Raw genomic sequence first — 14,016 nt, 5'->3', positions numbered from 1 at the left:
GAACCTAAACCTGAACCTGAACGTCTCCCCTGAGTCTCACCTGTTTGTGTCTGCAGCTCCGGCCCGTCCAGAGACGTCCAGAGGGACATCAGCATCGACATGGAGGCCGAGGACGAGTGGGACGCCGTCAGCCTGGACCCCACGCAGCCGCTGGTGGCGCAAAAGGTTATTCTGTTGTTAAAACCTTTTTTAAAATCTGCAACCCCAGGAAAAGCCCCGGCCCTGACGACGTCTGTGTAATGTTATTATTATTATTATTATTATTATTATTATAATGTGTTTAAGCACCGTGCTGAACAGCTGGCACCAGTTCTTACTGACATTTTTAGATCTTCTTTTAACAATCATAAGATACCGAGCATTTGGAAAGCAGCACAATTGTACCTGTTAAAGTCTCACAGGCCCCAACGACTTTAGACCGATCGCCCTTACGTCGTTGAAGTGCTTTGAACGTGAAAAAGCACATTCAGTGCGTTTACATGGGAAGTTTAATTCCTCTTTAATTCAGAATTAAATTAAATCTGATTTAAAATGATGGCTTAACTTTTAAATATTTCTAGAAAACAGCCCCCCAGCTGGCTGGATATTACCACTGTCTGTCAGTACGTTTACATGCAGCAAAGAAATCAGATTTCTGATCGTATCAGATAAACATAACAGAACCCAATCACTTGTCTCAGTTTACATGCTGTTCAGAGAATCGGATAAATGTCCGTGTGAACGAGTTATCTAGGTGTTGCTACCTGATTACTAAATGTCCATATAGGTCAGAAGTAGATCGGATTGAGGTGTTTACATGCAGTTTAAAAGTCAGAACGATGTCTTATACGATCAGAAACCCGATTGAACTGCTGCATGTAAACGAGAGTGTTCTGTGTCCCTGTTTTTATGCTAATGTTTGTCAAATTTCCATGTGATGTCTTTTGCTGCAAACAAACTCCCCACTAACAAACACGTATCAATCTATGGTTCTGGTTCTGGTCCGTAGGTGAAAGGGGGCGTGGTCTCGTGCCGCCGCTGGCTCCGGGGGCGGAGCCTGTACTTCTCCAGACTGCTGACGAGCCGCGGCCGCTCCCGCTACCTGTTCCTGGCGTACCTGCTGACGCTGCACCTGCTGCTGCTGCTGTGCCTGACCGGGGCCTTGTAGCCGGCCCGGCCCGGTTCTGGCCCCCCCGGCTCTGCTGGACTCTGGTCCTGGACTCTGGTCGGGTTCGCTGCCCGTCTGTATTTATTCTCTGCTGAGACGGGTGGATGTGCAGGAAGCCATATCTGTGTTGGGCTGCTACCCAGAATGCCCTGCGGCGGCTGCTGCTGCTCGGCTCCGCCCCCTCGTCACCAGTTGCACATAATCGTAATGCTGACACTGAACTAAACTCTAAACTAAACTCTAAACTCTAAACTATGCACTGACCCGCCGGCAGCAGCATGACGCCGCAGCGCTGCCTTCCCTTTAACCTTCAAGCCAAAGTGGCGGCGCCCCCACCCCCCTAACCCCCCCCGCCGCCGCCGAGCATCATGGGAGTTTGAGGTTATTTATCGTGTCTCCAGGTGTTTGTTTGTTTCCATGACGACACATTTCCTTTTGAATGTTTTGAGTTACTCCCCAGAGATCTATTTATGACGGTGAAACTACTGACGACCGGCGGCTTTTCTGCCTCTATTTTTATGACGTAGAGAGTTCTGTGCAATACCGGGTCTGTACCGGATCAATACCGGGTCTGTACCTGGTCGATGCCTGGTCTAACTGTATACCGGGTCGGTACCGGGTCGGAGGCGGTCCTCCGCCTCAACACGAGTTAATAAAGTCTACTGATGTCCCGCTCTGTCCTGGTGGTTTATTCTCCTTCCTGTCCTGCAGTCGCCAGAATAAAACTAAAGGCTGAATTATGGTTCTGCGTCAAACCAACGCTGATCCTACGCCGTCACCGTGACGCCGTCGTGAACCTTCGGACTTCTCCATCACTCCATTTCTCCACGGTGCAGTACCCGCCGTGACCGCTAATTAGCGATCTTTTCCTGAATGGTTTATCCGACTTTTTCCGGTCACAGTAAATCAAAGAGATAAGGACAACTATTGTGCAAAAAAACAAAACAAAAAAAATCACACATACACGAAGAAAAGAGCCCTGAAAGTTCACGACTGCTTCAAACCGGAAACCGGAAATGCGTTGCTACCAAGCGAACCAATCACAGCCCTCTCTGTCTGCGTGTGGTCTGCGTCGCCTCGACGCGTAGTTACAATTTTCGGGAGGTGACGTCAGTGACGGCGTCAGTGACGGCGTGTGGTCTGCGTCGATGCGTAGCACACGCCGTAGGCACGGCGTTGTTTTGACGCAGAACCATAACTCAAGCTTAACAGGTGGCCACGCCCCCTGGTAAAAGGCCACGCCCCCTGGTGGAAGTTTCAAGTTTATTTGAAATACATTGTTGCATAACATGATTTATGACAAGAGGGCCGATCTATTGAAAAACAACAACAAAAAATAATTATAAACTTTCAAACAATGCTAAAAAAAGTTTGTTTTACTTCTGATAAAGCTTGTACTCTCGGGAGGAACGACATCTGGTGCCTTTTTGTGACTCAGGTTGTGTGAGTGTCCTGCCATCGTGTAGCGACTGCAGACTGGATCGTTGGGCTGGTCATTTATCTCAGTAGCCGGTTGAATTCCCTTCAGGTGCCTCCTCACCTCCTCTCTCCTCACCTCCTCTCTCCACCTCCTCTCTCCTCCTCCTCTCTCCTCACCTCCTCTCTCCTCACCTCCAGAGTGAAGGAGTTAGTTGGTATCCCTACGATACGACCTTCTCTGCAGACGTTCCAGTTCACCCGTTTCAAATGCTATCAGTCCACTGAATAGGAATGTGAGTAGATGGGATACCGTCTACCCGCTAGATTTTTGTCATTATTCCTTGGGTTGATAATGGCTTTCTCTTCGGGTTCAGGGTTAAGGGTGAGGGTTAGGGTTAGAATTTGGGGTTTAGGTTAAGGTTAGGTTTAGGGTGAGGGTAGGGTTAAGGTTATTTCTGAAATGTGTAGTTGAGCGTAGAATGGTGACAAAACCTTTTCTGATGTTTCGTTTTCAGTAGCAGTAGCTGGGTTAAAATACAAAGAGAACCGATTCAGCTCACCTGCAGTAGGCGTCCGCGGCGCTGCGGCTCAACTTGAGCGGAATCTCTGCGTGGAATCAAAGATCCTCTATACAGAAGATAGCGCATTACCGTTACTGCCAATGGTATGAAATGGTATCCACTTCCTGTCTCCTAAGTGGGCGTGGCCGCCCCTCTCCCCACATCGTTTTGGAACACACAACACTAAGGCCGCGTTCAGACTGCAGGCAAATATCCGATTTTTAGCCGATCCAGATTGAAACTGGATGACTCTTTTGAAGTCTGAACAGTCCCAAACCGCATGATATCCGATTTTTGCAAACCAGATGGAAACCACCTCCAGGAAGTAGTTTCATATCCGATGATTATCACATTTGGGCAGATGCGTGTCAGTCTGAACAGCTCCAAACACTCATATCGGATATGACTGTCCCAGCGATCCAAACCACCCGCCCATTTCCAGTTGTGGAGCTACTCATCCTTTCACAGAGAGCATGTACAATCTCTGATGTCACGTCAAAAACTATTATTTGTAGTTTAAGTGTTGCAAATTCACATTACAAAATGTTTTAATAGCAGAAAAAAAGACCGCATTTCCACGTAGGTGCGGGTCGCCGCGTACCCTACGCCGTAGGCTCTGCGTTGGTGTAACGCGGAACCATAAATCAGCCTTCAGTCGCGCTGTGAGCCTGAACCTGCAGCCCGTCAGCCCCTCTCCTCCTAGGAGGAGAGGTTATGGAGCGGGGCTGCCAGTTATTCATTGCTGGTTCGTTTTGTTAACTCTGAGCTTTGTTGGTTGGTTTGTTAGTTTGCTGGTGGTTTTGTTCTGTACACTTTTCTCTGTTTCTCATTTTGCTGGGACGCCGGGTCCCTCCGCCGATCACACAACTTTTGCGGTATGCGTTTATTGTTATGTCTAAAAATGATGCGCAGTGCCGACCCAATCAGATACGGTACAGATATTTTGGGATTTTTTATATATATAAAAGAAATACATGACTTCACACAATACACGCGCTGGGTGACGCCTCCGCTCCGACGTCGTTGCTACGGCAACCCGTCAGATCAGTCAGTGATGTGGCCCAGTCTGAACAGAGCCAGATCCGATTTGGACACTTGCTAAAAACAGTGTGGACAGTCAGCCCTGAAAATCGGATATGAGAAGGAATCAGATATATATCAGATTTGCCTGCAGTCTGAACGCGGCCTAAATACAGTACAACATTCTTACAAAAATACTTAAATAATAACAGTGTTATTAAGCAAAGAAGCAAGTTTTATTTTAGTTTTAAAGTTTTAAAGTTTTAAACTAAGCCAAATCTTGCGAGAGTGTGTTGGACGGACGGACGGACGGACGGACGGACGGACGGACGGACGGACGGACGGACGGACGGACGGACGGACGGACGGACGGACGGACGGACGGACGGACGGACGGACGGACGGACGGACGGACGGACGGACGGACGGACGGACGGACGGACGGACGGACGGACGGACGGACAGACAGAGTTCATTTTCTCCTAATTTGTCGGTCTGAAAATTGCCATTTTGGTGTCAGAATGTTCAGAAGGTTTGTGGCTTTTGAAAAATGGGTCCCATATTTACTTAGGTTACTATGGGGCGAAGGAATTGGTAATAATCTGTGCTCACGTTCACTTTTCCCATAGGACTCAATAGACTCAGGACCTACTTCCGGTCTCCTAAAGGGGCGTGGCAGTCACGTGACACAGATACAGGAAACCGAACCGTAGTGCGCTGTCTCGTTTATTGGACGTCTCTGGTGGAATCTCTGCGTGGATTCTCTGAAAGAGGAATCACCTCCGCAGCGGCTCTCCCTCTCAGCGGCGGAGTGATTCCTCTTGCCGTGTTTGTTGCCCTTTGACCGGTGCGGTCAAAGGGCAATGAACACAGCAAGAGGAATCACCTCCGCCGCGGCTGTTATCGCTTTAGTCAAAGGGCAACGAACACGGCAAGAGGAATCACGTCAGCCGCGGCTGTCACCGCTTTAGTCAAAGGGCAACGAACACGGCAAGAGGAATCACGTCCGCCGCGGCTGTTATCGCTTGAGTCAAAGGGCAACGAACACGGCAAGAGGAATCACGTCCGCCGCGGCTGTCACCGCTTTAGTCAAAGGGCAACGAACACGGCAAGAGGAATCACCTCCGCCGCGGCTGTTATCGCTTTAGTCAAAGGGCAACGAACACGGCAAGAGGAATCACCTCCGCCGCGGCTGTTATCGCTTTAGTCAAAGGGCAACGAACACGGCAAGAGGAATCACCTCCGCCGCGGCTGTCACTGGTGCGGCCGAAGGGCAACAAATTTGAGTTTTGAATTGAATTGAAATCTTTATTTCGAGCATAAAATAAAAACAAAAAACACTTTACACAAAACATCAGAAAAAATAATACAAATAAACAGTAATTAAACAAAATCAAAAAGAAGTAAACCTTCATGCCCGAAAGGGAGTCGGAAGAGGTAAAAACTTATGAGGTCCGACCCCTTGTTTCTATTTCAATTTTACTCTAATACAACATAGAAAAATAAAAAATATAAAATTTAAACAGCAAGCTTTACTTGATCAAAAACTATACCTATTATTACATTATTACAAATATAAAAATATTACAGCACTTCATTACAATATTATACCTGAGCATTATAAGTAATAAATGATATACCAGAGCTATTATAAATAATATATATTATATACATATACAACACACACACACACACACACACACACACACACACACACACACACACACACACATACACACATATACACATACATACATACATATCTTATCATAAACAATATACCTGAGCATTATAAGGATTATAAATATTATACCATCATTACTCTATACATATAGAATCCTAGTCCCTACAAACGCAGCAAGAGGACTCACCTCTCCACGGCTACAATTCCAGATTAAACATACTTTCAAACCTTCCAAATCAGACTTTACTAACATAAAGCACTCCCCAAATAATTTATATTTCTGATCCAAAATATGTCTAATCAACTATTATAATTATATGTGTATGTATGTATGTATGTGTATATATATATATATATATATATACATAGTAGATCATATTATTATTATTATTATTATTGTGGTAGATATTATTATTATTATCATCATTATTATTATTATTGTGGTAGATGATATTATTATTATTAATAATAATATGAATATTATTAATAATAACAATAATGATAATAATATCTACCACAATAATAATAATAATAATAATATCATCTACCACAATAATAATAATAATATCTACCACAATAATAATAATAATGATGTTAATAATAATAATAATAATAATAATAATATCATTATTATTATTGTGGTAGATATTATTATTATTATTGTTTGTCATTTTAACCAGAGCTTTGCAGAGCGGGTGAAAGATGCTTTATTGCGGAACAAAAAACAATTCTAGATGTGACTTTAGAGAGTAATGTATTAATGTGGATGTTAAAAGAGAGTGAAGTGTCAGATACCCAGATCTTTACAGGAGTTCTGATCCGTCCAGGGAGCAGGTATTGAAAGGTGATACGTGGTCGATTCCGGTTAAATATCATCACTTTGTTTTGTTGGTGTTTACGTTAAGGTGAAGGTTGGAGAAACTTTAGCCTACCATGATGTCATCGGTAGGTTCTATTAGAGAAGGCTGGGCTCTCTCTCGTCCAAACACTGACCTTTGAACTTTGGCTCAGTCTGGTGTTGAACTGGCTGCAGTTCCTCGGCTGGCCGCCAGAGGCCGCCAAAGTCCGTCTAATAATAATAACGTCCAACTTTAGAGCAGGAATATTTACAGACTGGTTCAAAAACCCGTTGTGGTCTCAGTCGGTTGCTTCAACATCCATGACAAATGTTTTACAGGGTTCCTACGGGGGCTTGAAATCTTTGAAAGTGCTTGAATTTTAATGTTGTTTTTCAAGACCTGAAAAGTGCCTGAATTTTAGTTTAAGTGCTTGAAAGTGCTTGAAATTATAACTCTGTGTCTTTCACAAAATTGGGATCAGACTGTATAGTTTAGTTATTACAAAGAGGAATAAAATCAGTAAGATGAAACCAGGGGCGGAGCAGGGGTCCCAGCATTCTTGATGGGCCCTTGTGGCCTAAACATTCCCTATAAAACATAATTGCTAAAAAAAAAAAAAAGTGCCACAGATCAGCAACTCTGACACACAACCACAGCAGCAGCAGAAACACGGTCAGAACCTTCACATGAGGTTTCAGCACCAGGGATTCACCAGTCATTATGTCAAACCTAATTATAAGCCTAATGCAGAATTTAAGATATAAGTATCAAACTGGAGATAATAATCAAATGACATCCAGTGATGTCGGATTCAATACAGCCGAGTAACAATTCAGACACGTGTTCAACCTACACGACAACAGTTTGCAATATGGGACGACATGTATTTAACACAATGACCGAGCGACACGGCGGTCAAACAGCAACAAACAATATAGGAAAGGCCATATATTCAGCATTATGACAATGTTATCAGAAATAATTTATATTATGACAGCTTACAATGATGGTTTCATCCAGCGGTGGGCGGAAAACCACAACAAAAAATATTTCCATCAAGAGGGAAAAGTAGCACATTGAACGATCCAAAATGCAAAAACTTTAATTTTAAAACGTTTTCAAATCCGAACTATTTCCGAACCATCAGCCGGTTCTTTATCGCCACAAACCTTTCCATCACTTTGCTCTTATCAACGGCGATGTCCCTCTCGATTGAGAGCAAGGTGAGGTTTGATAGTCTGGCCTCATCCATGCTGCCCGGAGATAGTTTTTAATCAACTTCAGCTGCTGAAACTCAGCAGGAGTTTCCTGCTTTAAGGCTCTGATGCGACAACTAAACTGTAAACAATAAATTGGCTAAAAGTAAACAGACAACATGCACGCGCACGTAACCGTGCATGACAGGCAGACAGACACGGGGAGAAGGGACTATTTCTTTCATTTTTATTTTTTAAACAACTTTATCCTTATGAACGCAATTGTTATATAGTCCAACTTTACTTATTTTATTCAGCACACTTTTGTTTTTTTCCTCTTCGGTGTGGCCCCCACGCAGCAGTGGGCCCCCTCTGCCCCCCCGCCTGCTCCGCTAGTGGATGAAACATAACTAGATGTTTACAGCACAATACAATGTACATAATTGTGATAAAAATCGGAAAAAATAATTATGAGTATATATATATTCCTGTAGATATTTTACCCCAGCGATAAGCTGCTTGAAGATTTTGAAAATGGGGGGCACGGTGGCGCAGCTGGTAGTGCAGCCGTCTCACAGCAAGAAGGTCCTGGGTTCGATTCCCGCCGGGGACGCTGTGGGCGCTGAAGTGCGTGTTAGTTCCCCCATGACTTCAGTGCCCACACCCTGGGTAGGGTTGGCGAAAGGATCTTTCTGTGTGGAGTTTGCATGTTCTCCCCGTGTTCCATTGGGTAGTTAATGTGAGCTACCCTCACAAAAACATGCACACAGTCCTGGGCTATACATGCCCCCTCTGGCCAACCGGGGCGCCAGATGGGGTGGGGAGGATCCGGCCGGAATAACGTGATCCTTCCACGCGCTACGTCCGGCCGGAGAATCCTCACCCTGTCTGGTGAAAAGATGCGGCCTGCCCACTCCTCAGGTTAAGGAGGAGACCTGAGCTCAGTGCAGGAACTCCCGGGGTTGGTAGAGGGAGCAATGCTCAGGACTGTTAGGTAGGAGCACTGGGTGATAAAATGGGGAAAAAACCGGGATGAAAATATTAAAAAAAAAAAAAAAAAGAAGATTTTGAAAATGACCCTTGAAAGTGCTTAAAAAGTGCTTGAATTTGACCTTGAAAAATGTGCAGGAACTCTGGTTTTTGGACCACCAGGAGACTTTAAATCCAGAATTACATTAATTTCTAATATGATTGATTGACAGTCGGCTCAGCCAATGGCTGTTAGAGCTGGAGGAGAATGAAGGTCCTGCTGGATCCAGAACCCGGTGGGGGAACTGAAGTACGGATCAGGACCCTAGAACCAGATCAGGACCCTAGAACCAGATCAGGACCCTAGAACCGTGGAGGAAGACCTGAACCCAGAGGTTTTTGATTGATTGATTGATTGATTGATTGATTGATTGATTGATTTAAATTCTTTATTCAGTCACATCACACTACAAGCATTTTCAACACAAACATCGAAAAAATAGTGACTGAAAAGGCACCGGCAGAAGCATAGTGCTTCTATTAATGCCTGTCCTACATACCAAACAAACAAACAATAGCAAAACTAAACCAGAAAAGGAGGACCAAGGTTTACATATATAGTAGTAAAGACTTTTTTTCTTATAAATATCAGAGAATAACAGCAACAAACCACAACAAATAAACATTAACATTTGTTGCTTTCAAAGATTGCTCTACAAATCTTTCTTTTGTAAACCGAAAATGAGCTGCACATTGGTAAATCTAGGTTAGATAACTCCCACACCAGATAAACGTCTCCTTTTAGTCTCTTTTCTAGAATTTTGTACAACAAATTTACAAACATCACACAAATTATATTTTGACTCTGTATCTTCTGTATTGAGAAAAACCGTTGTACACAGACAGGGAGTAACTTTAATTGAGCTTTATAATTCAATTCAATTCAATTAAATTTTATTTATATAGCGTCTAATATAACAAAAGTTGTCTCTAGACGCTTTCCAGAGACCCATACCCAGAACATGACCCCCGAGCAGTTATTACATAAACAATGGCAGGGAAAAACTCCCCTTTAGGAGGGAAGAAACCTTGAGCAGGACCAGGCTCATAAGGGGGGACCCTCCTGCCGAGGGCCAGACTGGTGGGTCAGGGACGGCAGCAGCACAGCAGGCAGGTGGAAGCAGCAACGGGATGACCGGGTGTGGGGACCGCAGGCCAGCATGCAGCTCCCGAAGCTCCGGCCCAATCATCAAAGCCCCGGTTGGGGTGCAGGGTCGGGGAAAGGTTTGAGAAGGGGCAGGGCCAGGGAGAGGAGTCTTGACGGACAAACCTCTCCCCCGCCTGCCCGGGCCGTTACCCTGCCCCTCTCACTCCCACGCTGCAGGTTCCGGTGTCCGGCAAAGGATGCTGCAACATGGACAAAAGAGAGAAAAGGGAGGAGAAGGGGGGGCCAGCACAAGAAACTACAGGAGCGACTCTGACACACTAAAGTTTACACTACCTAGAGATTTACCAACACCAGCTAGAGGTTTACTAAACACTAACTATAGGCTTTACTAAACAGAAATGTTTTAAGTTTAGTTTTAAAGGTGGAGGTGGTGTCAGCCTCCTTAACCCAGATTGGAAGTTGGTTCCATAGTAATGGTGCCTGATAGCAGAACGCCCGCCCTCCAAATCTAATCTCCAAATTTGGATCTTCTAGGAACTACGAGTAAACCTGCACTCTGAGAACGGAGAGCTCTGCCAGGAACATAAGGCACTATCAGGTCTTGTAAATAATGCGGAGCTAAGCCGTTTTGGGCTTTATACGCAAGTAATAAAATTTTAAATTGGATTCTGAATTTTACGGGTAACCAATGGAGCGACGCTAACACTGGAGAGACTTGGTCTCTCCTGCTGATTCCTGTCAGTACTCGGGCTGCTGCATTCTGGATCAGCTGGAGCCTATTCAGCAAATTACTTGGACATCCTGCTAATAACACATTACAGTAATCTAGTCTAGAAGATACAAACGCATGAACTAGTTTTTCTGCATCAATCTTTGCAATATTACGGAGATGGAAAAATGCTATTTTACAAACCTGATTGACATATGGTTTAAACGACAAATCCTGATCGAAAATAACACCAAGGTTTCTCACAGCTGCACTGGAAGCCATCGCAACACCATCTAATCCCTTCCTAAGATGCTCTGGACCAAGAATGATAACCTCTGTTTTATCTGAATTTAGAAGCAAGAAATTTCTGGACATCCAGTCCTTGATGTCCCTAAGACATGCCTGAAGTTTAACTAACGGTTCTGTTTCATCCGGCTTCATAGACAAGTAGAGCTGCGTATCATCAGCATAGCAATGAAAGTGTATGCCGTGATTCTGGATTATACTTCCCAACGGCTGCATGTATAAACTGAACAAGATTGGCCCTAGCACTGAACCCTGCGGAACACCATAACAGACCCTTGACTGTTCTGAAGAAACCTCATGTACATGAACAAACTGGAACCTGTCAGATAGATATGATTTAAACCAACGTAGAGCTGTCCCTTTAATCCCAACAACATGCTCTAACCTGTGCAGTAAAATGCCATGATCTATAGTGTCAAAAGCAGCACTGAGGTCCAGTAGAACCAATATGGACACTAGTCCCTTATCTGAGGCCATAAGAAGGTCATCGTGACTCGAACCAGTGCTGTCTCTGTGCTATGATGCATTCTGAATCCTGACTGAAAGACTTCAAACAGATAATTTTTATACAAATAGTCACATAACTGGCTTGAAACTGCCTTTTCCAGAATTTTAGATACAAATGGAAGGTTGGAAATTGGTCTATAATTAGCTAAGGTGTCTGGGTCAAGGGAAGGTTTTTTAAGTAAAGGTTTAATTACTGCGACTTTGAAAACCTGTGGGACATATCCTAAACTTAGGGATAGGTTGATTTGGTCCAGTATTGTCATACCAATAAGAGAAAAAACATTTTTGAATAGTCGAGTCGGGATGGGGTCTGACATACATGTGGTTGACTTAGCTCTATTAACGAGTGAAGTCAGCTCAGGGAGGTCTATAGGATCAAAACAGTCTAGAGACAAGTCAGAGCCTAGGGAAGTCGCTAAAGCTGAAGAAACGCCCACAACCGGCTGGTTGATTTCTTCTCTTCTTTATACATTATTTGCATTATTTTATAATAAACCAAATCATAAAATTTCATAACATGGGATTTTACAAACAATGGATTTGTATGTTCATAGTTTCCACCCTATTAATAACACGTATGGCTGGTTTTTGTAAGAGGAATATATAGGTTGACAGCTGACGCCTCACTGCCGTCGTCTGCCGGCGTCCTTGACCTGGTACGGGTCTTGGTCCTGGTCCTGGTCCTGGACTTGGTCTTGGTCTTGGTCTTGGTCCTGGTCCTGGACCTGGACCTGGACCAGGACCAGGACCAGGGACTGGTACGAGTCCTGGGTTCAGTTCTGCGGTCCTGGGTTCTGGAAGCCGTCGTCATGGCGCCCGTGACCCACTTCAGCATCACTAGAGTGAGAGAACCAGAGTAAGGAGGTGGAGGAGGAGGTGGAGGGGGGACTACTATGATGAATGTGCTTTCAGAGAACAAGGACGCCGGTAGGTGCTGCAGGCCGGGGGGGGACAGAGACGTGAACCCCCCCCCCCCCCCCCCCCCCCCCCCCCCCCCCCGACAGGTACAGCAGCAGCTGGGAGGATGCAGAGCTGCTTCTGCAGACAGGTTTTTTAAATGTATTTATTTATTTATTGTATATTTTTATTAGGAGATCAGGCAGTAGAACAGAAATCAATGACAGATTTACATTATTTCTGTACGGCAATCTACAATATATAGATATTTGACACCATAAAAATACTGAGCATCTCGATGGGTTGAGAAAAAGAAACAGTGTACCGGGTCCAGCTGGAGGTTGAATCAGTAGGTGTAGTGATGATGATGATGGTGATGATGATGATGATGATGATGGTGGTGATGATGATGATGATGAAGATGATGATGGTGGTGATGATGATGATGATGGTGATGATGATGGTGATGATGGTGATGATGATGATGATGATGGCGATGATGGTGATGATGATGATGAAGATGGTGATGATTATTATGATGGTGATGATGATGATGATGATGATGAAGATGGTGATGATTATTATGATGGTGATGATGATGATGATGATGATGATGAAGATGGTGATGATTATTATGAAGATGATGATGGTGGTGATGATGATGATGATGATGAAGGTGATGAGGATGATGGTGATGATGATGATGATGATGATGATGACGGTGATGATGATTATGATGATGATGATGATGATGATGATGGTGATGATTATGATGATGATTATGATGATGATGATGGTGATGATGGTGATGATTATGATGATGATCCTGTGAGGCAGATTTATTTAACTTTTTTATTTCTGAACAAGTTGACATCCTCCCTCAGAAGTGGGCGGAGCAACGATGGGCCACACCCACTTCCTGTCTGCATTTCCTCCTCCATGTGACGAGGTTCCGGATCCCTGGAGGCTCCGGTGTTCTGCCAATTCCTGCTACTTTGCCAAAAAATGCTACCTAATGGTTTTCTCCCTTTGTAGAGCTACAATTTTACTGTGTTTTACTCCCTAAACCACTTCCTTTACTGTGTTTTACTCCCTAAACCACTTCCTTTACTGTGTTTTACTCCCTAAACCACTTCCTTTCCCCCTAAGTGGTCCTTGTCTCTTGCCAGGCCGTCATTGTAAATAAGAATGTTCTTAATGACCTGCCTGGCTAAATAAAGGCCAATGACTGAATGAATATCAAATAAAGCTATGGAATTGTTTTTTTTTCTCTCCTCTTTATTGTATAATGTTCACAAAGTGTAATGCAATTCATGTAATGGGTCGTGTATTTTGAAGGATCAAATACTCAACATCCCATATTATCAATTTTACATCGGACAAGAAATGATTGGCAATCAAACTTTGAAAATCGACCGTGCGCAGAAACACAAAGTAGCATTTCTCGGCCGGTAGCAAGGATCGGCAGAACACCGGGTCTCTGGAGGCTCCGGGTCCCCGGCATCTGGCTGTGATGAAACCTCACCGACTAAACTTGTGACTAAAAAGAGGACATTTCAGAAGATGACTGGAAAATAATGTGTGAAAAATTTCAG

At 44.1% G+C, this 14,016-nt stretch overlaps 1 protein-coding gene across 4 annotated transcripts in view; it reads left to right on the top strand.

Annotated features, from left to right (window-relative positions):
• Positions 1-1,818, top strand: part of LOC133464534 (centrosome-associated protein CEP250-like) — a 57,087-nt gene extending 55,269 nt beyond the window's left edge. For all 4 annotated transcript variants that reach the window (XM_061746592.1, XM_061746602.1, XM_061746584.1 and 1 more), the window contains 2 exons: positions 57-165; positions 989-1,818. In XM_061746592.1, coding sequence (XP_061602576.1) covers positions 57-165; positions 989-1,147 — 268 coding nt within the window. In that variant the 3' untranslated portion in view covers positions 1,148-1,818. The remainder of the gene's footprint in view (positions 1-56; positions 166-988) is intronic.
• The last annotated feature ends 12,198 nt before the right edge of the window (positions 1,819-14,016 follow it).

Source organism: Cololabis saira, chromosome 2 (assembly GCF_033807715.1).
Source record: "Cololabis saira isolate AMF1-May2022 chromosome 2, fColSai1.1, whole genome shotgun sequence".
In the NCBI taxonomy this organism is placed as follows: Eukaryota; Metazoa; Chordata; class Actinopteri; order Beloniformes; family Belonidae; genus Cololabis; species Cololabis saira.
Note: the sequence above shows the minus strand (reverse complement) of the source record. Positions and strands in the feature narration are given on the sequence as shown.